This window comes from Neltuma alba, unplaced genomic scaffold, assembly GCF_004799145.2.
Source record: "Neltuma alba isolate B1F8T4 unplaced genomic scaffold, ASM479914v2 tig00007294_pilon, whole genome shotgun sequence".
NCBI lineage: Eukaryota > Viridiplantae > Streptophyta > Magnoliopsida > Fabales > Fabaceae > Neltuma > Neltuma alba.
Genome location: NW_021634738.1, coordinates 2462 through 29716, shown reverse-complemented (window position 1 = coordinate 29716; position 27255 = coordinate 2462). Strand labels below are relative to the sequence as shown.

Genomic DNA, 27255 nt, shown 5'->3' with positions numbered 1-27255 from the left:
GCTTTAACTCACGCGGGCGAGGACGCTTTGGACGCGGTAGAGGGAGACTTTCTACTTTTTCTTTTCCTGGACCACACAACTCCTTTTCAGGCCCACACAACTTTTCAACCTCTTCTAGCACATATTGTCCTCTCTGCACTCGTTCTGGCCATGCCATTCAGAACTGCCCCCACCGCTATGATCATGCCTACCAAGCACCTCCGCCACCCTCCTTGGCAGCAGCCCACAATACCTCTATCTACAGCATACCAGACAACAACTGGTATTTTGATACTGGGGCCACCCATCACATGACCTCCAATTTGGCTAATCTTAATCTGGGTTCAGAACCTTACAGAGGCCTCGACCAAGTCAGTATGAGTGATGGCTCAACCACTTCTATTGCTAACACTGGAGCTGGATTGCTTCCTCTTCCTTCTCCCTCTTCTAACATCCATGGCATTTACCTTCTCTCTGACCTCTTACATATCCCATCAATTTCCAAAAACTTAATTTCAGTTTCTAAATTTTGTTTAGATAATTATGTTTACTTTGAGTTTTACTCTTCTCATTTTGTTTTGAAGGACCTCATCACCAAGCAAACTCTTCTTCAAGGACCAACTAAGCATCTTCTTTACCCATCAAGTCCTCAGGCGTGTCTTGGAATCAAAACATCACCAGACCAGTGGCATGCTCGCCTTGGGCACCCAGCACGAAGATTAGTTCAGCATGTTATAACCAAATACTCCCTTCCCACACTTAGTTCTTCTATTTCTTCTTCTTGCCCGGCTTGTAGAACCTCCAAGAGTCATGTTTTACCACACTCTCCCTCTACCCACCGATCTCCTTTTCCTCTTTTTCTTGTTTTTAGTGATGTTTGGGGTCCAGCCCCTATTTTATCTTGTTCTGGTTATCGATATTATGTATCGTTTGTTGATGATTTCACTCGATTTACATGGTTTTACCCTCTTCGTGCAAAGTCTGATGTCTCTAAAGCCTTTGTTTTATTTCAAAAACATGTTGAAAACTTATTTAATGCTAAAATAAAATTTCTACAGTTTGATAATGGAGGTGAATACCAAGCATTAAGTCATATTCTAAAATCTCAAGGCATTGGTCATCGCCTGACCTGTCCATATTCTCATGCTCAAAATGGGACTGTAGAACGAAAACACAGACACATTGTTGAAACAGGATTAGCACTTCTTCATCATGCTTCTTTACCTCTAAAATTTTGGACTCATGCTTTTGCCACTGCTGTTTATCTCATCAACCGTCTTCCTTCTGTCTCTCTCAACTACAAGTCTCCATATCAACTCCTTTTTCATTATAATCCTGATTATAATTTCTTAAAAGTTTTTGGTTGTGCATGCTGGCCTAATCTTCGTCCCTATGCTCCAAATAAATTAAAGCCAAGGTCTACTCTCTGCATTTTTATTGGATATGCAACTGATCATCATGGTTATCTTTGTTTTGATCCCAAGACACGACGCATATACATCTCTCGTGATGTAATTTTTGATGAAAACAAATTTCCTGCAGCACAATCCACTACTATTGCCTCACCCACGTCCTACTCTCCCACTTTCACCTTTTTTGCCCAACATTTATATCTCACAGCCTAACCCCAACCCTATTCAATTTTCTCATAATAATAACAATAATAATAATACTCCTCAGTCCTCATCTCTTAACCTGCCCGACCCTCATACTTCTCTCCATTCACCCATGTCTTCTGCCTCTTCTTCGCCTGACAGCTCTCCTGCCTCTCTCTCTCCTCCTTCATCTCCTTCTCCACCACCTCGTATGCTTACCAGGACACAAACTCACAGCCTACGCCCCAAACAGTTCACGGATGGTACGATTCCCTGGCCACCACCCAAATCTCACCACACAACTCTTCTCCCGATTTGCCACACCAATCTCTCCACTCCTGATGTCCCCACTACAGTCACTTCTGCTCTTCGTATACCCGAATGGCGTATTGCCATGGAAAGTGAGCTTCAAGCCCTTCTCTCCACTCAAACTTGGTCTCTTGTTCCTCCACCACCACACAAAAATATAGTCGGTTGCAAATGGGTCTTTCGTAACAAATTTCACTCTGATGGGTCTCTTGAAAAGCACAAAGCTCGTCTTGTAGCCAAAGGATTCCACCAATCACCTGGAATTGATTACACTGATACTTTCTCCCCAGTTATTAAGCCTGTGACAATTAGACTCTTGCTATCTTTGGCAGTCTCAAAGGGATGGACAATGAGGCAAATAGATGTGCAAAATGCTTTCCTTCATGGCATGCTAACTGAAGATGTCTACATGAGCCAACCACCCGGATTCAAGCACCCTCTATTTCCCAATCATGTGTGCAAGCTTAACAAATCTATTTATGGTCTCAAACAAGCTCCTCGCGCGTGGTTCTCCAAATTAAGCACTTGCCTCACTCAACTTGGGTTTGTTCCCTCTAAATCTGATACTTCTTTATTTTCCAGGATTTCTGTGTCATCCGCTCTTTATATTTTGGTATATGTTGATGACATACTACTCATTGGGTCTGATTCTACTGAGATATCTAATTTAATTGCTGCTTTGAGTCATCAATTTCCTGTCAAAGATCTTGGATCTTTGAGCTTCTTTCTTGGAATTGAGGCACAAACCACTCGTGAAGGGCTATTCTTATCCCAGAGGAAATACATTGTTGATTTGTTAAGTAAAACAAAGATGTTAAATTGTAAACCTGTTCGAACACCTATGGCTGCCTCAACTAAACTTTCTGCTGTTGATGGCTCTTCTTTTCCTGATATCACTTTGTTTAGGAGTACTGTTGGTAGTCTTCAATACTTGTCATTCACAAGACCAGACTTGTCTTTTGCTGTCAACAAAGTTTGCCAGTTCTTACATGCTCCTAAAGATAGTCATTGGAAAGCTGTGAAGAGAATATTGAGATATTTACGCCATACTCTGGACTTTGGCATTCTCATTAGAAAATCAAATTCTCCCTCTTTAATTGCCTTTGCTGATGCTGATTGGGCTGGTTGTCCAGATGACAGACGCTCAACCGGTGGTTTTTGCATCTTCTTTGGTTCAAATCTTGTGTCTTGGAGCTCCAAAAAGCAGCAAACTGTGGCTAGATCTTCCACTGAAGCGGAATATAGGTCCTTGGCTTTAGCTACTTGTGATTTGATTTGGATTCAAACTTTACTCAAAGAATTGGGTATCCCTCTATACACATGTCCAACTCTATGCTGTGACAACATTGGAGCCACTTATTTAGCAGCAAATCCAGTTATGCATGCAAGAACAAAACATATTGAACTGGATTACCATTTTGTTAGAGAAAGAGTAGCTGCCAAAAACTTGCACATCACCTTTCTCTCATCAAAAGATCAATTAGCTGATATTTTTACCAAACCTTTGGATGGCTTTCGTTTTGAGTCTCTCAGATCAAGCCTCACTGTTCACTCACTCCCGTTCAGCTTGAGGGAGGCTGTTAGAGTAAAAGCCCAGCCCACTGAAGACAAATCTCAGCCCAACACTTTATCTTTCTAGTCTCAGTCTGCACTTGCTATACACGTGACACACTCACACATTTGCCTATATAAACGGCACTGTAGCTCTTCTTGAAATGTGAAAAAGATGATTATCCATTTTGTCTTATCCTAGCTTGGGTCTCTGTTTTCTTTTAAAGAGTCATGCATTATCAATAAAATTAATGAACTCCTTGTGCCCTTGTGTAGTTTCTGTTATATCGTTTGTGATTCTATTCATATATACATTCTGCTTCAAGTCTTTTGCTGCAAATAAAAGCAACGGGCAGGTTGAGACAGGAAAGAATAAGAATTTTAGCTCGAGCTTGCTGGCATGCCTCATACAAACATGAGGTAAAAAATGAATAAACCAAAGAAAAATCAAGTATAATCCAATTTCAGGACGATTACTTCACATTGTTCAGTTCTTTCTATTGTATGTTGGCTTATTTTCAATCAAGAAATCATGTGGTAAACAAGGCAGATTTATTTTTATATTTTTCTCCTCACAAAAAGTGTTTTCGGTGATAACACAAAAATCATATCATGTACTTGTCAATACAACATGCAGTTTCATGTCCTCTGAATTTCACTTATCTGGTCAAAGTTTCGGTGAATGCGGTACCTAGAAATTTTATATTATTGAAAGAGATTGAGAGAGTTGAAAAGGGGATTGCCGATGGGACTGTAAGCTATGAGATGGATAGTGCTGATGATATACACATGGAGAGTTTTATGTTTTTATTTAAGTAAAAGGTTAAGGTATAATTTTAACAATAAAATTTACCTCAAGGAGTATTAGGTTATTAGGCACCATACAATTTACTTGGGTACAAAAATATACATGAAGTTGTCAAGAAGGCATCTGACACCTTCTCGTTAACATCTATTAATTTACAATTAGTGAGACCCAAGAAATAAGTTCTAAGATGCATTTTTAGTAACAAAATTTATATTAAAGGACATTGGACACTACAAAATTTACTTAGATGCAAAAATGTATGTGAACTTTTTAAAAGGGAGAAAAAAATTTATCAAATCCCATAAACTCTATTAACTTTAATCTTTTGGATCTCATCAAATGTCATATTTTTTCTCCATCCATTCCCACTTTCAAGTTCATCTATCCTTCTCTCGTCATAGTCAACATACACATTCTCTCTGTTATATCGTTTTCTCAACCTCTGAGCCTTTTATGTGAATTTACCCAAGACGATGTCTTTTCCTTATGAGATACGAGGTTCATTGCTTCCATCCAAGTACTACCTTTGATTGTTAATATCATCAGACGCAGTTAACTAACTTGAAACTTGAAAAGATTAAATAAATTATCTTAAAGTATTATATTTATCATTTTTTTTAAAATTAATTTGCTTAGTTTATAAACTAGTATATAATCTAATGATACGTATAAATATTTTAGAAAAATCATATAATATATGTTATACCTAAGTAATTATTTTATTTTTTTAATTTTCTCAAATTAGTCCATTATACTAAGTGGAGTGAAAACATAATATTTAGTAGGACCTAAAAAATAAAATTAATGAAATTTTATGGAAGTTTATGGACTTTGTTATTTTTTTTTAGAAAATTCATATATATTTTTACATCCAATTAAACTTTATAATGTCCACTACTCTTTGGTGTAAACTTCATTGCCAAAAATTTATCTTAAAACTGACTTCGTGGCCCCCAATAACAGTAAAGTAACAATATTAATAGTGTGATGCAAGATGCCTCTTTTGATAACTTCATGTATATTTTTGCATCCAAATAAATTTTATGATATCCAATGCTATTTGAAGTAAAATTTACTGTTAAAATTGTAACTTATAAGTAAATTAGGATGTTGTTAATTTTATGATTTTACAGTTTATTGTAAATGCTGTTGTCATTGTTATAAAGTTTAGCTTTCGGAGTGGTAGTTTAGACCAGTTATGAACTTGACTATTATTGCCATATTGAATTGCTATAGTTTCTGGCAATAATTTAATTCAAAAGATTTTAAAATATATATATATATACTTTTGCATGTCCATTTTTGGAACAAATATACTTATTAAGTCATTTGTGTTTATATTCCCAAAAAGGACATAAAAAGACTTCTAAAATAAACATAAAAAATATTTTTTATAGTAGAGTATTGACAATATTTATTGAGACGAAATAAGAATTTTTTTTTGAAAACATTTGTTTGATAATTATAAAGCTGTTTAGAATAATTTATAAATAATAACTTAATAACTTATAAGTAGTTTTTTTTTTTTTTGAGCAAAACTTATAAGTAGTTTATAATTAGTTTTTTCTATTGTGTTTTGAATTTGATTTTAAATTGTGTCTGTAAATTTAACGGTCCTAGGGAATCGAGTTGATGTGATAGAAAGTTCCAGAGGTGGCTTTACTAGTGGCCGTTGTGGGGGTATTCATAGTAGAGATTAGGAACCCGAGCCCAACTTGAATGGATGACATTGCTAGGTGGCGAAGGTGTAGCCAAATCACAGGACGAGGATGAAGAATATTGGAGGGGGAGGTGCAACGGCGGATCACCTGGGAATAGTGAAATCGAGGGTTGACAGGGACGTTGGCAAGGGTACAATGTGAGGGGAACAGTGCGAGATTAGAATATGTATGAATAAAAATCAAGTAATATTTCCAAAAATAATTTTATAATATACAAATTATGATATATATATATATATATATATATATATATATATATGAGATGCCTTCGTCATTTGTTGGTTTTGGAGACAAAGGAAGGCAAGAATCGAGATCAAAGAGACGCAAGGCTAATTTGAGGAACACGTTACAGTTGGACAATAAAGTATTGATGTTTGGTTTAGTTAATAACTGTATCACTTTTGTCCTATTTAAAAAAATTGATCCTTGAAATTAAAAAAACGTGAAAAATGACCAAAAAAAAGATTGAAATTTTAATATTCTAATTCAGGCATTTAAGAATTTAAAATCTCAAAAGAAAAAGTAATATTTGATTTGATATTTTACAAATATAATCAAATAACTAAAATACCTTTGTATCATATTTTTTTTTAAAAAAAAGCTATCAAATTTACAATTGTTAGCATATTTTTGTTATTAGCTATTCACCACTTATTATTGTCAGTTCATAAATTATTATTAAATAACTTGTTATTGCCAGTATTATTAGATTTAAGTGTTTTGATGATAAAAAATTAAGTTTCTAAGTATATTTGAATATCTGTTAAAATTGTCGATCAAATGTTCAATTATCAGTTAATCGAACATGTGCCAAATAACTGTCACGATACTCTGTATTCATTTACTGTTATAGTTAATCAATAATGTGATAGATAATTCAAGTTTTATGTGTTGATCAATCATATGATCAATCATTGATAACACTGGTTGGTGTAAGATGTCGCAACAAATGATCGATCATTTAATCGATAATTTATTGTTCGATGAACTGTCAGGAAAAAGCTATAAAACCTCTATAAATATAACACAACTTTAATCAATCACCTGATCGATCAAGTGTTAATCGATGAGGACTCAAATAACTGGTAAAGTTTTCCTAACTTATTTATTATATTGAATAGTTCTTTTATTGTCAGTCACTTTATTGATCATTGTTTTATCGATAATCTATTCGAACATTATGTATTAAAACATTTCTGGATAATCGATAATATGTTCTATCAAGGTACTCTGTGTTAGTTTTGCAAAATAAGGTTTTTCACAGTCCATGATTGATCAATTGATCGATCACCCTTTTATCAATAACATGACCGATCATCATGGTCTCTACTTCATCTTTTCATATCACATGATCGATCAAAGTCCTTCTCTGACTTTTTCTAAAAACAACTTTTAACAATCACTTATCGATCACTTGATCGATTAATTATTAATCAATCATTTAATTGATTATCATCTATTTTGTGCACTTCATTGTGAAAATTTTCTTTGAAACCAATTTTCGATCACTTTTTCGATCAACCCTTTATCGAAGAAGTGGTCGATCATCATTTTTGAAAATGGATTTCACTTATATTTAGCTTAATCGATGAGATGATCAGTCAATCACTTTTTCGATTACCTGTTTGATCAATACATCATTTCATCACTTAAAGAATTCTTCAAGAGGTTTTTCATAAAACCTATTTTCATTTTATCTTCAAACTTTTCTCAGACTTCCTCTATCACATAATTCTCTGTTGAAAACGATACAAAGGCTATAAACTTGAAAGAACTAAGCTATACACAAAACTTCAAATTTACTTCACTGACAAAGATCATTGCGTTTATATTTCATCGTTTATCGATCATTTGTTTGATTATTATATGATCCATAATCTACTTGATAAATGTATATATTTGCTATATCTTTTCTTCCTATGATTAATCGATCAAGTAAGTTCAGTTTACTTTCTAAGTTTTTGGTGATTGATTTTGTGTTCTTCAACTGTTACATCAATGTTAAGATTCATCACCTTGTGTAGCACTCATTAATCGATCAGATTGTTTGGAGACAAAGGAAGGCAAGAATCGAGGTCAAAGAGACATGAGGCTAATTTGAGGAACACGTTACAGTTGGACAATAAAATATTGATGTTTGGTTTAGTTAAATAACTGTATCACCTTTGTCCTATTTAAAAAAAAAAAGTGATCATTGCAATTAAAAAAAATTGAAAAAATGACATAAAAAAAAAGATAGAAATTTTAATATTCCAATTTAAACACCTAGGAATTTAAAATCTCCAAAGAGGAAGTAATATTTGATTTGGTATTTTACAAATATAATCAAATAACTAAAATATACTTGTATCATATTTTTAAAAAAGCTATCAAATTTACAATTGTCAGCACATTTTTTTGTCATTAGTTACTTCTCATTGTTAGTTCATAACTTATTATTAAATAACTGGTTATTATCAGTATATTTTTTGTCATTTACTATTCAATACTTGTCATTGTCAATTTACGACTTGTTAATAAACTTTTTAATACAAGGGCTTTTTTTATTTAACTATATTTGCAAAATATCCTATTAGACATCACTTTCTTTTCTAAGATTTTGGAGTCTTAGATTCTTGAATTAAAATATTGTAATTTCTAATTTCTTTTTATATTATTTTCCCAAAAAATTTTATAGTGTCACACACGTACTGGAGAATACTTTTTTGAGAATATTTGCATTTGAATCCAAAATAAAAATTAATTTATTATTTACATGTATTGGAGCTATCAGTGAAGCCTTCTAAAATTATTTCTAATCCTTTTAAATTCATAATTTAGTATTTTCGAGTTGGCAAAATTAAATGAAAAATTGTGTTCTTTCGATTATTGTAAAACTGTTTTAAATTTATGCTTTGCAACAAAACCATGAATGATAATTTTAAATAAATTTAAAAAATTAGTTAAGTTAATTATTTGTTACAGATATGAGTTGATTTTTCTAGAATATGATTTTTAATCATGACTACCTTTTGATAGAAATTTTTTGACATATATAATTAATAGGAATATTTTAGAAAATAGATTATAAATTTGAGAGACAAAATAAATTAAAATATTAAATTTATGAACAAATTAAATCAATCTTACAGAAATGGCCCAACAAGTACAAAGGTTTAGAGATCAATGCCACAGCCTATGGACAGCCGGGGGTATGCTAGTTACTTAGGGTGTGTTTGGATGAAACCAAACCGTGGTTTGAAAAAGTGATTCTGGAGAATAGATTCTGGGGAGAATAGATTCTGTGAAGAATAGATTTTGTAAAAAAGTGATTCTGAGAAGTGAGAGTGTTTGGATAGTTGTTATCAGAAGCACTTTTTATATATACAAATTACTAAAAAAAGGACATAAGTTAATATGATAATTACAGAAAAAATAGATTTTATGATATATTTTAATTTGAAGGAATAAAATTGTTAATAATATATTTTTTACCAACATAATTAATAATACATAAGATAATATAATTAATAAATAATTAATGTGTATATATATTTATAAAATATAAGATTAAATATGTTTATCAAAAAAGATGTTTATAAAAAAAATAACAAGATACATATCATATAGGCTTTCACACTCTCCCTTTTTTCTCCAAAAGCAAAAAAATTTTGCTTTTTCCAAAACCATGGTTTTGGTTTTTAGAGGGGGTGTTTGGATGATTGACACCCCAAACCATGGTTTAGGTCCCCAAACCATGGTTTGGGGTGTCACCCCACACCCTTGTCAAGAAAGTGTATGCAGCGCCAGGCTTCGTCAGTATGGTCGTCGAAGTTAAAACCAAGTGGGGCGGAGTATTTGTGGGGAAAATGAGATAAGCAATTAAAGACATGAATTTGGTGTCGTGGAAAGATAGGAGGGAAAGAGATTATCTGTGTGCGTGTATGCCTATAGGAGCCCCAACTTTTATACTACATCTGATTATTAATATAATAGCTACTTGATTAATTTAAGTAAATTAATCAAGTTTGCTGAGCTAGTTATTTTTAATAAATATGTTATCTTTCTTAAAATACCCTTGTCAATCATATACCTTAGTTAGAACTACCATTTAATGGAACTTTAAGATATGCAGCTACTATAACAATTATTTTGAAAAAAAATAAATAAATATGAGAAATAAAATTGATTGAAATCTTAGATTTAAGACCAAATTAAACATGAAATTAATTCTTATATCAAAGATCAAGGTTTTTGAGTTGTGTTTGGTTGCATGACAAGGTGATGAAAGGCGAGGTATGAATTATTGATGTCCAAGAAAAAGACGCCTTGTAATGTCAACCATTGCGTTAAATTGCTTTTTATTTTTGGTGCAAATGTTAAATTACTTTTGCATCCATGTTCTCTTGTGTAGTGCACGCTCCATTTTCCAAAAGCTAAACGTGGACTTTCCCCTTGGCCCATGGTTGCACCTTCCCCGCCCACCTTGTGTTCATCGCAAGCCCACCAATTTGTTGAAAATGACGAGTCAGCCAACCAGTTTGGAACCGAGTTTTCTTAGCCTGTATCGTTAAGCTCGCAGCCCGCATTTATTTTGAGAATACTTTTAAATTTTATTAATTAGTACAATTAAGTAGTTTGAATTCAGGCTTTTCATCGACAATTACTCAGCTTCACATGTGCCTTTGTTCGTGTTTACCATTTGTTTTTGTTATTTCCATTGCCCTTAGTAGTCAGAAAATAAAGAGTGCAGATCCTATGATAACCCGATATCAACCTAGTCAAATCAAAGATGAACTAGTTTAAATGATTATATTACTATTGATATCATTTTTTCTCATTCAACTCCTATATTTTAGTCACTATAAATTTGAATAAATTTTAATGATGATGTTGGTATCAATAATTTTAGTTATTAAGGAATCGTAAAAATCAAAATTCTCAATATTATTATACTTTGTCATGGTTAGAATCAAGCTATTATTGTACTTTCTTGTAAGTAATTATTAGTATTGTTATATTTTATTATTTTAAATTAAATTACATTATTTTAATATGACCGATTTGATTTTGAATTGATCACGGTTTGACTCACGACTCTTGAACTGCTACCTCAACAAGTTTAGTATCTGGTCAGATTTTTTATTAGTTGATGAGGACCCCTAGCTAGCTGTACGGAGAATGAAGACATTAATTTTATCTAGATCTTTTGACACAATAACTTCTTTAAGAATTATGGTCTCAATAAGGTACATATAAGTTTAGGTAATTGTTTAAGTATATTAATTAGAAAGTTACTAACTTTAGGGTTGTTACTTTGTTGTGATTAATTAGTAGTGTTAATATTGTTTGATAATGCAGCTGGCTAGTCTGTTGAATATTACTGTTTGTTTTGTTGTTCTGCTGTGCATATGCTATGCATGTATTGAGTTTGAGAAAACTTCTTGAAAGGGGACTTTGTTTAATTGGGAGTAAGTTATTTGTTCAAGTAATATTTCAATCAAGATTTAAAAGCTGCATATACTACATATAAACGTCAACTAAATTTTAAGATGTTTTACACATTTTTGGCTACGTATATATAAGTGACCGGGATACCAACTATAACATGTTCATTTCATAGCCCAAGAACACAGTCTCTCTCTCTCTCTATATATATATATGTAGTCCTTTGCTCCATTTATTTTGTTTCAAAATAATTTTCATTTTAATATTTTTCCAATAAATAGAAATTTAATAAATAAATTAGATTATAATGAAATAAGAGGGGACTCGCCATCTAACACTTTTAATGAATGAAAGATTAAAAAAAATAAAGTGACAAATATGTTGAAAAATTAGAAAAATCTCAAAGTAATAATTATTTTAAACTGATAAGAAAAATGAATAGCAATCGACTTCTCTCTTTCGGAAATACTCTCTCTCACCAACACCTTTTAATTTTGAGGTGGAGCTCAAGGAAGGGAACTAGACGCATGTTTTCTGTTATTTTCGCTTAGTTATCGTTGAATTACAGTATGTATTAAAAGAACAAAAAGCCTCCCTCGGTCAATCAACATATGAGCAAAAGAATAGTGGGTGGCTTATAGAAATCCGACTTGGACCGTATGGTCCACCTATTTAATTAGCAGCTGCTACCTCCGGTCCTAAACCGGAGGTAGTATATTAACCTTGTAAAAAGTTGTTGAAGGAAAAGTGTAAATAATACGGGACAATGTAATCCATCCAAGAATTGCAGCAGGGTGTGTATGGATTAGAGTAGATCGGGTTGATATTCAACTCAAGGTCTGGTTTGGTGAAGATCTTAGGCTGTATAATGCAACACATCTTTTAGTATAGTCCAGCATCAATATGAGATCGGACTAAACTATATTTGGTCTAGTTCAGGACCTCATTTATTTATTTTTATTTAGACAAATAAAAGTTATGAAAATAAAAAAAACAAAATGAAGAATCCACACTCCATCCAAATACTAAAATAAAAGAAAAGAAAAGAACCGATGAAAATAGAAAAAAAAAAAGGAAAATGACAGATAAAGAAAGTGGAATTCATGAAATTCCAATTTGGGAAGCTAAGGAAATGTAAGGACAAAGAGGGAAGTCCTTCTCAAATTGGAATTTTGAAATTCAGTGAAATGACAAAAATGCCCTTTGTCTTTTTTTTTTTTTAAAAAAAACTCAGCCACTCATCGGCGGCCGGCCGCTAACAGCCACCGCCGGCAGCCAGCAGCCGCCGCCGGGCGCCGCCGGCCACCGATGTGGTGGCTGCTAGTGGAGTTTTTTTTGTAACAGTGTTTTTTTTTTGTATGGGAGAATATTGCAAGAAATGGTGGGGGTGGGATTTGATCCCACAACCCCTTGGTCATTTAGGCCAACAAAACGGTAGATAACCATTGGGCCATCAAAGACTTGTTAACTTTATAATGCAAACAAAAATATAAGTTGACTCTTTTACTGTGACTTCAGCCCGTGACAACAATTTACCTGAGGATGACAAGTCTTAACTGAGAAATAACAAGTCTAAATTTGATATTAACAAAGCAACTTTTCCTGATACATAACAAGAAATAGCATGTACATTAATTAAAAATGGAAATAATTTATTTGAAAATGACACGTCTTTATTGGAAAATGACACGTTTAAACGTGAGATTAACAATATGCCTTTTCCTGATACATAACAAGAAGTAGCATGTACATTAATTAAAAATGACAATAATTTATTTGAAAATGACACATCTTTACTGGAAAATAACAAGTCTAAACTTGAGATTAATAATGTGTCTTCTCCTGATACATAATCTAAACATGAGAATACATAATCTAAATTTGAGATTAACAATGTGTCTTCACTGGAAAATGACACGTCTTTTTGTTGGAACCCCCTCTTTTTTTTTAATTAAAAAATGGGTTAGTTGTCCAATAAAAAGTAACAATAATAGTAGTATTAGTTGTCTTCTCCTGATTTATTTTCCAGTGAAGACACATTGTTAATATCAAATTTAGATTATGTATTCTCATGTTTAGATTATGTATCAAGAGAAGACACATTATTAATCTCAAGTTTAGACTTGTTATTTTCCAGTAAAGATGTGTCATTTTCAAATAAATTATTGTCATTTTTAATTAATGTACATACTACTTCTTGTTATGTATCAGGTAAAGGCATATTGTTAATCTCACGTTTAAATGTGTCATTTTCCAATAAAGACGAGTCATTTTCAAATAAATTATTTCCATTTTTAATTAATGTACATGCTATTTCTTATTATGTATCAGGAAAAGTTGCTTTGTTAATATCAAATTTAGACTTGTTATTTCTCAGTTAAGACTTGTCATCCTCAGGTAAATTGTTGTCACGGGTTGAAGTCACAGTAAAAGAGTCAACTTATATTTTTGTTTGCATTATAAAGTTAACAAGTCTTTGATGGCCCAATGGTTATCTACCGTTTTGTTGGCCCAAATGACCAAGAGGTTGTGGGATCAAATCCCATCCCCACCATTTCTTGCATTATTCTCCCATACAAAAAAAAAACACTGTTACAAAAAAAACTCCACCGGCAGCCACCACACCAGTGGCCGGCGGCGGCTACTGGCTGCCGGCGGCCAGTCGCTGGTGGTGGCGGCCGACGGCCGGTCGCCGGTGAGGGGCTGAGTTTTTTTTTTTAAAAAAAGACAAAGGGCATTTTTGTCATTTCACTGAATTTCAAAATTCCAATTTGGGAAGGACTTCCCTCTCTGTCCTTACATTTCCTTAGCTTCCCAAACTGAAATTTCATGAATTCGACCTTCTTTATCTGTCATTTTCCCAAAAAAAAATCTACGGATGAAAAAGAAAAACTAACAAACCATCCAAATTGCCAAATGCAAGAAGACGCAATGATGATGTGGAGAGTGGAGAGTGGAGACTTCGCTATGTGGCTGAGAAGACTACGGAGAGAGAAACATGAGGTTTGTGGAGAGAGATGGAGATTGTCCAGCGAAATAGGGAGACAAAAAAAAACGCGATTGGAGATTTTTTTTTAAATAAACAGCCTAATGCACCAATCTCAACCAAAACATCTAAGTACATATCTCACCATCTCTAACATTTATCAAAAACTATATAAAGGAGAAGAAAGAAAACGATGTGCTCTAAGATGAGGAAGACCAAAGCAATAGCAAGTAGATTCTTCAAGCGAGAAGAAGAGTGAGTAACAGGCTTCCATTGACGCCGATAAAGACCAAAGCGAGAAGAACTAAAGACCAGGGACGCTGGGGTGAGGGGTTGAGGGTGAGGGAGGCCACTGATGTCTTCTTGGTTTGCGTGCGAATGTGCGACCGTGCGAGAGAGAGAGAAACCAAGTGAAGATTGAGGTGGGTGGCTTACGAGTTAGTATAATCTAATTTTTTTTTTTGAAAAAAAAAAAGTCTACATGGACCAGACTAGACCAGGCCAAGTGATCAGATCACTTGGTCTCAAACCTGGTCTAACCCAACCAGTTAAGGTATGTTTGGATTGGCGTTAAGTAAAACCGACTTCTAGTCCAACTGACTTTTGTAATTGAAGTTAGAGTAAAAATCAGTTAGTGTAATGCAATTTATGTTTGGATAAATACTTATAAAAAGTCAGTTGAAAACATTAAAAGTTGTTTGGATGATTAATAGAAAAGTTAGTTTAGTTATAAAATGACTGAAAAGGACATGGACTTTATTGAATAGTAGTGTTTGAAATTTTATATTTTTAATATGATAATAGTTTAAAAAAATATGTAAAATTATTATGATAAAATATAAATAGTTTATTTGTGAAATTATAAAATAAAAATATTTGTTATGGAGAAAAATTTGAAAACACATTGTCGATAATTAATTAAATATAAATAATGGACAAACATGAATATAAATTAAAATTCATTTAATCTCTAATTAAAGTAAATGAAATCACATAATTAATTAGATCATAAGTTTTGCACAATTTTTTCATAAGTCAATTAGAAAAGTTAATCCAGATTGCGTTAGATAAGTCAGTTAGAAAAGTTACTTTTTCTCATAAGTCAGTTAGAAAAGAAGCTCCATCCAAACAAGCTTCTGAGCCACAATAAGCCACAAACCTCAGTTTCACGATTTCCCATGTGCTTTTATCATCTTCAACGGCAATCCAAACGAGGCCTTAGTCAGGTCAGGTCCGATCCGATCTGATTTATTATTCGATTGATTTTTATCATACCAGATTGGACCAAATCTTCTCAAATTGAATCAAGTTATATTCTGATAAAGATTAATGTGGCAGACAATGTTTAAATCCCAAGGTAAATTGTAATAATGATTTAAGGGCATCTAAGTGGATTGGTTTTCTTACCTCAATAATTATCTTTTGCGGAAGAGTTGCCGGTTCCACCTGGTCTATCAATTGGTATTATGGCGAGTGGTTGGTAGTTCAGATATGAGTTATTTGCAAACTGTTATAATTGATGGAAAGTTACCTGAATCATTAGGTCTTTTGCATAGCTGTAAGTTGTAGGGCTAAAGCAGCTACTACATATGAATAAGGAACCATACAAATTTTAGCACATATATAGGGAGATCTGCTGTGAAATTCCAAGTAAGGAATATAATTATTAGAAAGTCTCAATGACAACTGATGAATTTAGGCGTACCTGAAGTATAAGATGATCTCAAATTCAAATAGTCACGCGCGGAAGTCTGTTCATGGTAATGGAGTCAGACTGTATACTCACAGCAAATGCACTAGAGGGAGAGGAAGAACAGAGAGTAGAGCGTGAAGACTCAAGGACCGAATGCCAAAACTTACTCAAAAAAAAAAATGATCCTCGGATGGTTAAAACTGAAGAAAGAAAAAAACTGCCTCTGTTGTGAATTTATCCCCATGGTTATTTAACCGTTTTAAATTAAAAAAGGATAAATTGCAGTTTTTGACCCAAATGTTTTGTTATTTACATCAGAACCCCAAAGCTTAATGAATTTGGGTCCAATCCACCAAGGGTGGACTGGCCCATTTTCTTACATCTCCCACTCACACTTGGTGGATTAGATGTCGCGGGTCGAGTCTCTTTGTCTCCCCTCAATTTCATACTTGGTGCTTTGTCGTGACCGCGCGGGCATGACGTCTTCGCTTAGGTCCTTGTACTAGAAATTCTTTTATAGGATGAGCACAAGTCACCCTCTCCTTTGTATAGCTTGAATTTTAAAATTATTCCGCAGATGTCTTAGATTTACCTGTATAAACATTTATATGGCAAATCTAATCCCTCTCGAGTCAATATTTGACTCAAATTACTTTCCTCATATGTCTAGTGTCCACACTTATGACAACAAAATGTTATAAGGGACATGTCACAGACACTAGTATAGATGTGTATATTGCAGTTAATCTTCCTTTTGCCCAAATATCACTTTGATATGAATCAGTCGCTTTCTTAGCATATTACCTTAGATCGCATCAATCATGACCATAGGACACATGCCAAAGTAGCCGTCACTGAAACATATCTTCATGATATTGTCAAAGTCAAAGGACACTAATAGGAGGATAATCCCTCCTTGGGACTCACACAGCAATGAAGCAGGGATTTTTCACTTGCTTCCCTTTTAGGGTTCTCCTAGTATATGTGGTATGAAACACATGCTACGGTGTTACTCTTTTACTATAAGAGCGTATGTCGATTTGGACTTATCATTAACACCGTCCAAACTTAAGTCCAGACACGTTTAGTATCTAAATCCAAATTCTTCAACTCTACTCATTGCTATGACGTCAACGTTGAAGAGTTTGTTATTTGGCTATAGGTATTATGGAAGTGGGATTCCAAACTTCAATGCAACTTTGTCAACATGGATCTCATCTTGACTTGCTACACTTTAGTTAAGGCGACATAAAGTTTGTGTTTCTTCCCTACCATATTAGCATTCTTTGCTGCTTTACTAGTGAACACAAATGTCTCATATTTGCTCACTCCACCTGAGTGTCAAAGGTGGTTGCCCGTGTGAGAGAGCTAACCTTTTTAACCTGTACGACATACTAGACATTGTATACTTTTGGACAGACACATAAAGTAATAATAGAAAAATATAATTTCATTAATGAGGTTTACAATTTACACTTTACGTATGCCAAGGGCTTGCACATGTTTTTTAAAAACTTTTTCGCCTATTGGCTTTGTCAGAGGATCTGCCACCATACACTTGGTTGAAATGTATTGTACAATAACAATCTTTTGTGCTATATAATCTCTAACAAAATTATACTTGATATCAATGTGCTTGGTTTTGCTGTGATGCTTAGGATCTTTAATATAGGCTATGGCTGCAATATTGTCACAGTGTACCATCACCAGATTGGTACTCTTGTTTCCAAATCCAAGGTGTTCTATAAATCTCTTCAGCCATAAAGCCTCTTGCACTGTTGCGGTGCATGCCACAAACTCAGCTTCCATTGAATGTAAGGCAATGCACGTTTGCTTCTTGCTACTCCAACATATGGCGCCATTGTTGAGCAAGAAGGTATAACCTGAAGTTGACCTTTGTTCTTCTTCATCTTTGCCTACATCAGTATCGAAGTACCCAACAAGGTACAGGTCGCTTCCTTTGTAGCACAGTGCATAATTAGAAGTGCCCTTTAAGTATCTCAAGATCCTCTTCATTGCTTTCCAATACTTTTCACAGGGGTTAGATTGAAATTTGCTTACCAGTCCCACTGCATAACAGATGTCTAGTCTTATACACATCATTGCGTACATCAGACTACCAATAGTACTAGCATATGGAACTCTTTCCATCTTCTTTTTGTCAAACTCGATTTTGGGACACATGTCAAGACTCAGGACCACTCCAGTAGCAACCGGGGTACTCACGGGGATTGCAGTCTTTCATGTTGAATTGCTCAAGAATCTTGTTGATGTAATTCTCTTGTGAAAGAGAGAGGATTCATTTTGAGTGATCTTAACTCCAAGTATATACTTTGCTTCACCCATATCTTTCATTTCAAAATTCAACGAAAGCCATTCTTTAATAGCCACCACCGAATCTAGACTATTTTCGGCTAATAGTATATCGTCTACGTATAAGGATAATATGACAAAATTACCCTCAAACTGCTTAATGTAAACGCAGTGATCTTCCTCTATCATCTGGAAGTCATATGAGGTTATTACCTTGTGAAACCTCAAATATCACTGTCTGGATGATTGTTTCAATCCATAAATGGACCTTTTGAGCATACAAACTTTATTTTCCTTTCCTTTTTTTATGAAAACTAATGGTTGTTCCATATAGATTTTTTCATCCAAATCACCATTTAGGAATGCGATTTTTACATCCATCTGATGTAATTCGAGGTCTAAACTGTTTACTATTGCCAGAATAAGTCCAATAGAGTTGAAACACACAATAGGTGAGAACGTATCTTCATAATCTATGCCTTCCTGTTGTGTGTACCCCTTTGCCACTAATCAAGCCTTATATTTGTAAATTGATCCATCCACTTTTCTTTTAATCTTGAGAACCCACTTGTTCCTAATGGCTTTACGTCCTTTTAGAAGATCAACTAACACCCAAACTTGGTTTCTTTTCATTGAGTCTATTTCTTCTTCCATAGCTTTCATCCATTCATCCTTGGCAGGATTTGACAAGGCTTCTTGTACAGAACGGAGCTCATCATCCCCTCTTAGAGTAACTAAAAAAGATTCGCCTTCAATTTGAAAACATCTTTTGGGAATACTTTCCTGTTACTCCTTCTGACGGGAGCTATTTGCTTATTTTTCTTTCTTTGTTCAGGTCTTGGTGTTGACCTTTCTTTGCTCCCACTTAGATTGACACACCTAGACGATTCTGGTTTGTCAATTTGTTCTGCATTGTCTTGTTCCTGTGTCTCATAAAGAGAAACAGTACGGTCAACATCTCCTCCATTAGGAAATTTAGTCTCAATGAATGTTACATCCCTTGATTCTATTTTAATCACCGTTCTATCTTCGTTTTCACCTATGAAAACATATCCATTTGATTGTTCAGAGTACCTTATAAAGATACATTTATTTCCTCTGAGACCCAACTTCCCATGCTTATGAGAAGTATCATGGATATACGCCGTTGACCCCCAGGGCCTCAAGATGCTTAGGTCTGGTTTGCGTTTTGTCCATAACTCGTAGGGTGTGGAAGCGACTGATTTTGAGGGTATATGGTTAAGTATGAAGGTCACCATCAACAAAGCATCACCCCAATACGAAATTGGCAGGTTTGCTTGAGACATCATAGACCTAACCATGTCTAGAAGAGTTCTGTTTCTTCTTTCAGCAACTCCATTTTGTTGTGGAGTGCCAGGAATAGTCAGTTGTCTAATTATCCCTTTTTCTTCACAGAACTGTTTGAATTGTTCAGATAAATATTCACGATCTCGATCAGTGCGTAATGCTTTAATTTTATTGTCCATTTGATTCTCTACCTCATTTATGTATCGTCTAAAGCACTCAAGAGCTTCAGACTTATGCGAGATCAAATAGACATGACTATATCATGAAAAATCATCAATAAAGGTAATAAAATACCAAGCTCCATGTCTCGCCCTCACACTTATTGGACCGCAGATATCAGAATGGATTAATTGCAATAGATTTTCAGCTCTTGTTCCCTTACCGAAAGGCTTTCTTGTTGCCTTACCAGCTAGACAATTCTCACATAGTGATATTTCCATATTTGGAATGGCACCTAACAATCCTTCTTTGGCTAATTTAATCATTCTATTTTGATTAATATGTCCTAGTCTAGCATGCCAGGTGTTTATGTCAACATTGTTCGAAGAAATAGCAAAGCATTTATTACTATTAAAATCACCAACAATATTCAAAACAAAGAACTTTTTAAATAAGAAAGTTGAACCATAAAGAACTGAGTTGCTTAAAATGTCTGCAACTTTACCATGAAAGTTTACATCAAACCCAAATTCTACAAGGCATAACATAGAAACCAAGTTTCGTAGGATATTGGGAGCATAAAGTACATAATGGAGTATCAAGGTCTTCCCACCATGCAAAGTAAATTTGCAGGTGTCCAAACCTTTAACCTCGATCCTCATGTTGTTTCCAATGTAAAGCCACTTGCTTTGATACAGCAATCGACGGTACTCGATAAAGGTCCTCAATCCCTGGTTACATGGTCTGTGGAGCCTGAGTCTATAATCCAAGAAGAAGAAACAGGTTCTGTTAGAAAAACAATACTAGAAACATATAAAACATGTGAATTCACATAATTCACTAATACCTTTTCGCTCTCAGTCTGTTTTGAACAGTCACATGCGAAATGGCCCATTCTCTGGCAGGCGAAGCATTTGACCTTCTTCAAGTCTAACTTCTTCTTCCCACCTTTCTTTCCCTTCTTGAATTGCTTCTTTCCCTTTTTGGATTGAGGACCACTCTTCTTTCCTTTCTTTTGAAACTTCTTGCCCTTCTTAGAATCGGGCCTTGATTGGGAAGTACCAGCATCCTCAGTGTAATAAGCTTGTCCAAAGGTCTTGTAAGCCTCTAAGCGTTCATCCTCTAGCTCCAAGTGCTTGGCTACATCGTTAAAAGTAACGATGTTTTCCTTATGGGTCAGATTAACCTTCATATGCTCCCAGCTAGCAGGGAGCGATCTGATAACAGCCTGCACTTGCTGTTCATCAGACAGGACATGTCCATCTTCTTTAAGTTCTCTGATCATGTTGGCCATCTCTCTCAAATGTTACTTCATAGGATTGTTTGGCTTGAGTTTGTAGGTATCGAACTTAATCGTTAACCTCCTAAACTTAGTGGTAGAAGTACCACCAAACTTGTCCTTCAACGCTATCCACTAGCTTGTGCAGTTTTGTGCATCTCAAACTTGCACATTATGTCATCAACCATGGCACTCAGAAGCATGATTCTTGCTATGCTATTTTTCTTCTTCCAAACTAGGTAAGCCTCTTGGTCTCTCCTATGTTGGGCCGTATTCCCAACTTCAGGTTCGACCATTGTAGTGGTTAAAGGTTCGACCTTTCGGTGCCATATGTCCTAGTTGTCCCTATTAAGCTTTTCCCCTTTGTTAAGCTCAGCAATTATGTTCTTGGTTGCCATTTTCAGTTCTATGACAAATTTATCCCACATTATTCTATGTTCTCTCTAAAAGAGAGACGTACTATAGAACATTTCAGTTATATAGCACAGCGAAGTATACAATGTCTTGTACTTATATCATCCTTGATCAGAAAGTAATGACACTGCAAGATCCATGATCAAGAGCATACGTTTGTACCTCCTATCAAACAGATACAGGCAATAATCATTATGTCCTATCGAGAATTCTATATAAGTACTTTTGTGACTTTTAGAAGTCTTATCTTCTAAAAGCTCACACTTATAAAAAGCATACATATATTATTCACAAAATAATCATATAACAATAATTTAAGTAATTTCATTAAATGAAATAACATACTTAGTTTGTTTACAACACATGAAACCAGAAACTTAATATAACAAACACTAATAAAGTGAATACAAATATTACATCATTTGATATGAACATAAAGGTAATCAAGCATTGCTTTCCTCAGCTTCCTAAGTTTGTGTGTTTTGGTCATAAAGGATGATACTAAATCTATAGCCCAAATCCAATAAAATTTCCTTATGGGTTTTCCTTTAGGTCCGCCTCTAACCTTTATTGCTCTTATGTACTCCATTATGACTTTAAGGTAGAATTTGGTATTCTTTTTATCAGTCATGTAACGGACATAGCTGGCGAGCACGCCATTGATGCCTTTTATATTTGTCAGTCTGGCTGCATCTCTTTCAACTATACTTATAGCTAAAGCAAGGGTACAGGGTTGATTCACCTCTTCTCCTTCCTCAACTTCGGTTTATTGGGAAGATCTAGTGAATCGTTAAAGACCAAGTGAGGCTCGGTACGGAGGGGTTCAATAGGAAATAAAGATTCTGACTCAGGTCCAGAATCCATTAACTCCTCCGGGTCTTCTTGAGGATCCTCTTTTGAGTCCTCCTCAGAATCCTCATCATCTGGTTTATATTCTGGAACTCCATCATCCATGTATGAGTATTCCAATGAACCATCTTTAATATTTTCAGTGCTACTAGAAGCCTCTTGCTTCATTTTTACCTAGAACAAAATAATTTAAATTATTTTGGATATTCTAGAATTTATTTCCGCATGAAAATACCAGAAAATACACTGAAAATACTCACAAACAGATCCTTAATTGTCTCAAAAATTAGCCAATTATATATCAAAATGAAGATCTTGATTTTAGGGATTTTTAGAGACAAACCACACCTCGAAAAAAGTTTCCATGCGCCTACACGCACCCCAAGAAGCATAAAATCTGAGAAAATAGGAAAAATTCCAAGCCCCACTCGCCCTGTCGGCGCGTGTAGTACACGCACAGCCATGAAGCCTGACACCAGCGACACACGCTGTTCCGGCAGCCTCCACGTGCCACCAACTGTCAGGTGGTGGTATCCACGTGTCCAGATGGCATTCCACGTGGCGGCACGCTCCATATGGTAATTCTGTAAAAAAAGTTTTTTTAATTCGTTTTTTTAAAAAAAAAGATGGACCAGATCTCTCCTTTTTTTTGTTTAGGCTAGGTCCATGTCTGCCCAACCAAAAAAAAAATGTCTTTACCTTCTTTTTTTTAGTATTTGGACCGGTTAGGCTCGCTCCATTTCGGCCCAATCGGTTCCCTTTAAAAATTTTTTGGTCCCTTTTTTTTGAGGTAGTGATCAAAACGACACCGTTTTGGTCACTATTCATCATCGTCTTCCTCCAGTCGGGTCAACCCCACCCGGCTGGAGCGATGGGTCGGGTTTGACGGACTCGTTAGACCCGAAAACTTCTCTCTTCTATATCTTGGTCGTCCGGTGTCCGTTTTTCGCGCACTTTATATCGTTTTCTTTCTTTTTTCATCCTCTACACAATGGGATAGGTTTTGAAGCCTAAAAACTTGATTTTAAACAAACCCAAAATTGAGAAACCAACGGTTGAAAAAAGATTACTGCGTGAAATGATTTTCATAGAGGCAGAGAACCAACCCAACATGTCTAATTACAAATATAAGACACAAAAACTATCATACTAAAAGTAAAATTGAGGATTTGCATAATATTTATTGAAGCAAATCACTAGATACTCAGAATCGAAAAACAGAAAAAAAAAGAACACTGGAAGCATATGAAATGCAAGCCACAAAATGACACTAACAGGAAAAATAAACCTGGTTCTGATACCACTGATGAATTCGAGCGTACGTAAAGTATAAGATGATCTCAGATTCAAATAGCCACGCGCGGAAGTCCGTTCATAGTAATGGAGTCAGGCTGTATGCTCACAGCGAATGCACTGGAGGGAGAAGAAGAACAGAGAGTAGAGCGTGGAGACTCAAGGACCTAATGCCAAAACTTACTCAAAAAAAATGATCCTCGGACGGTTTACATCAAAGAAAGAAAAAAACTGCCTTTGTTTTGAATTTATCCCCACGGTTATTTAACCATTTTAAATTAAAAGAAGGTAAATTATAGTTCTTGACCCAAATATTTTATTATTTACATTAGAACTCCAAAGCTTAATGAATTTGGGTCCAATCCACCAAGGGTGGGTTAGCCTATTTTCTTACAACAACAAATCAGCTTTTGATGATAAGTTTCAAGATAATAAGTGACAAGTGCTTATTTGTCATCAAGACTTACTATAATATTTTTTGTCTTTTTGAAATCCATTGTAATTTTTCTGCATACATATATATGCATGTTCGTTGTGAAGAAGAAATAACTTGGGGTCACAAGTTAAAAAAGGACCGAGCATGCAGAACAATATGCATGCGAGACAATACATGGACCCACAGCAACTCACACAACCAGATTCACTAATTTACTCAACATTTCATTTCATATATATGGATCGAGTTCCAAACTTCAATTTTCAGTTTCAGATGCCATTGCTAGCAGCTTGGGTTTCTTTGATAACGCATCTGTATATTTGGTTCCTTTTTTTTTTTTTTTATAATTTCTTTTCTTCTTTCTTCCGTTTTGGGAATTCTAGCACGCATGCTTGCGTTGTCTAATTAGCTATACTATGCCCATTTGTATGGTTCATACCACTTTGGAGATGCTAGCCAATATATCTATTTTTCATTGATTCTCAAATAATTATTCAAACATATATATGTGCCTTGTCTTAGTAAATTTTAGGAATTTTTTTAATGCCTGTATTTTCTTTTAATTTCCAATTTTGGTCTTTATTACTTGTAAAATTTATAACTAAATTGTGCTCGTTTAAAGAAATTAATTTAGTTAACATCTACTAAACATAAGTTAAATATCTTATTAACTGTTTTATGTGATTAACTTTTTATTGTCACTATCTGAATAAACTTAAATGATTGAATGTGTGATATATGTCTATAACTTGCCACATACAGGCACACTTAACCGAACGTTTTTACTTTTTACTCTTTTTTTTACTTTAAATTATACTCAACATACTCCCATCGTCCTCCACAATGTCGCTTTAACTAACTTATCAATGAACCTATATGGTTGGGTGTTTACAAGCCCAAAAGCAGCTTATTTCTAACCATAAGTCCGATTGAGGGTATGTTTGGATTGGCGTTGGGCAAAACTGACTTCTAGTCCAACTGACTTTTGTAACTGAAGTTAGAGTAAAAGTCAGTTATGGTATGTTTGGATAGGTGCTTTTAAAAAGTCAGTTGGAAAAGTTAAAAGTTGTTTGGATGAATAAAAAAGTTAGTTCAGTTGTAAAATAACTAAAAAGGACATATATTTTATTAAATAGTAGTGTTTGATATTTTTAATGTGATAATTGTTAAAAAATATCTAAAATTATTATGATAAAATAAAAATAGTTTATTTGTGAGATTATAAGATAAAAAAATTTAAAAACACATTTTAGATAATTAATTAAATATATATAATGGACAAACATGAACATAAATTAAAATTCATTCCGTCTCTAATTAAAGTAAATAAAATTACATAAGTAATTAGATCGTACTTAATTAAATATATATAATGGACGAACATAAACATAAATTAAATTAAAATTCATTTGGTCTCTAATTAAAGTAAATAAAATCACATAACTAATTAGATCGTAAGCTTTCCACAATTTGATCTCTAATTGAGTCACGAACATGATTCATTTGTGCGGCAGATGTTAAACTTGACGAGGATGCCTCACCAGATGGATGATTATTGTCTTCATCTATTATACTTCCACGCTCAGCTTGTATAAAGCGGTCATCAGTTGGAGAACTTTGCCTGATAAAATTATGGACAGCCATTGTTGCACAAACTATGCGGACCTGTGCTTGAAACTTGAATCTGGGCATGTCTCTTAAGATTGCAAACCTATTCTTCCAAACCCCGAAAGTTCTTTCAATAGTGCATCTCAAACTTGAATGATAATAATTGAAGGCCTCATTCTCATTTCTAAATCCTGGCTGACGATTAAAGTCTGGGAGGTGATAGCGCTCACGTCTGTACGGGCCAAGATATCCCACTTGTGATGAATAGCCAGCATCAACCAAATAAAATTTGCCTAGAAAATCATGATTCAATTATGTTGAGGTGAAAATAATACAATTGAAGCTTAATTTTAAAATAATTGATTTGAAATTTATAGAAATATACCTTCAGGTGGATGAGGGAAATTCATGGATGGAGTTGAAATAGCAAATTGAAAGACACGAGCATCATGTGCACTACCTTCCCAGCCCGCCAACACGAACGTGAAGCACATATCCCAATCGCATACGGCCATGACATTCTGACTCGGGAATCCCTTCCTCCCAAAATATTTGTCTTGCCTAGCTTGACTAACCTGACATTTTATGTGGGTGCCATCAATTGCGCCAATTGCATCCTTAAAAAATGGGAAGTATCGTGGATCATTTGCTATTTTTGGGTGGCAATAGGAGAATGTAGGATCAGTGGGCTTGATATTTTCTCGAGATAAATTGAGGCAAGCATCCAACACTCTATGAAAATGTCGACTAACAGTTTCTCCTGAACGCTGAAACCTTTCTTGAATCATCCTATTACACTGACCATGCGCAATTGTATTCAAGAACATGGCAACAGATTCATGGACACCTATGTACTTAGAATTTTGCAACCCATGTTCAACCAATTTAGAACATAACCGATGGAATGTCTCTATTTCCATTCGAAACATTTCTTTAGACCGTCCTTCATGCCCATGCAAAAGTTCTTGAACCCATAAATAACCCGTTTGTTCACTAGTTCTACATGGCTGTTTGCATAGAAAAGGTGTCACATACTGACCCATTAACACACTTAGCTGTGATACCTGTGTTGTGTGTTCATGTAAAGCAGGAAGTAATTGAGACCGTTCGTCGTCCCAACCCTCATCCCAACCCTCGCCCCAACCCTCGTCCCAACCCGCCGTTGAATCAGACATGGATTATGTTACCTGTGAGTAGTTAAATACTAAATGTGAGTAACATTTTCACAAAAAAGAGAGAGAGAGAGAAAAGATAAGTGATAAATAGCTATTAAACTATAACATAATAATTAAACATAGTCATGAAACACAACATTAAACATAGTCATAAAACACAACATTACACAGAGTCATTAAACACAACCATTAAACATATCGTCATGACACACAATAACCAAATACATTATGATAGATAAACAGAAATCATAACAAGTCACTAGGCACAACTCAACCAAGCTATGGCGGGGGTTCTTCGGTGCAGCATATGGCGGGGGGTTTGCAGCATTGTGCTTCAACCAAGCTACTAATA

General features: G+C 34.6%; 1 protein-coding gene and 1 long non-coding RNA gene across 2 annotated transcripts; one reads left to right on the top strand and one right to left on the bottom strand.

The window, feature by feature from the left end:
- The first annotated feature begins 3356 nt into the window (after nucleotides 1–3356).
- LOC114752240 (uncharacterized) lies at nucleotides 3357–25104 on the top strand. The gene is made up of 4 exons (XR_003740816.1): nucleotides 3357–3468; nucleotides 21579–21584; nucleotides 24410–24414; nucleotides 25094–25104. It is a non-coding gene; the product is annotated as an uncharacterized LOC114752240 (long non-coding RNA).
- Nucleotides 25105–25688: 584 nt separating this feature from the next.
- On the bottom strand, nucleotides 25689–26903 carry LOC114752242 (uncharacterized). Its single transcript, XM_028940967.1, has 3 exons — nucleotides 26114–26903; nucleotides 25878–26021; nucleotides 25689–25741 (listed from the first exon to the last, which is right to left on the bottom strand). Exons 1-3 carry the CDS (start codon nucleotides 26901–26903, stop codon nucleotides 25689–25691), a joined length of 987 nt encoding a protein of 328 aa, XP_028796800.1.
- Nucleotides 26904–27255: the final 352 nt, after the last annotated feature.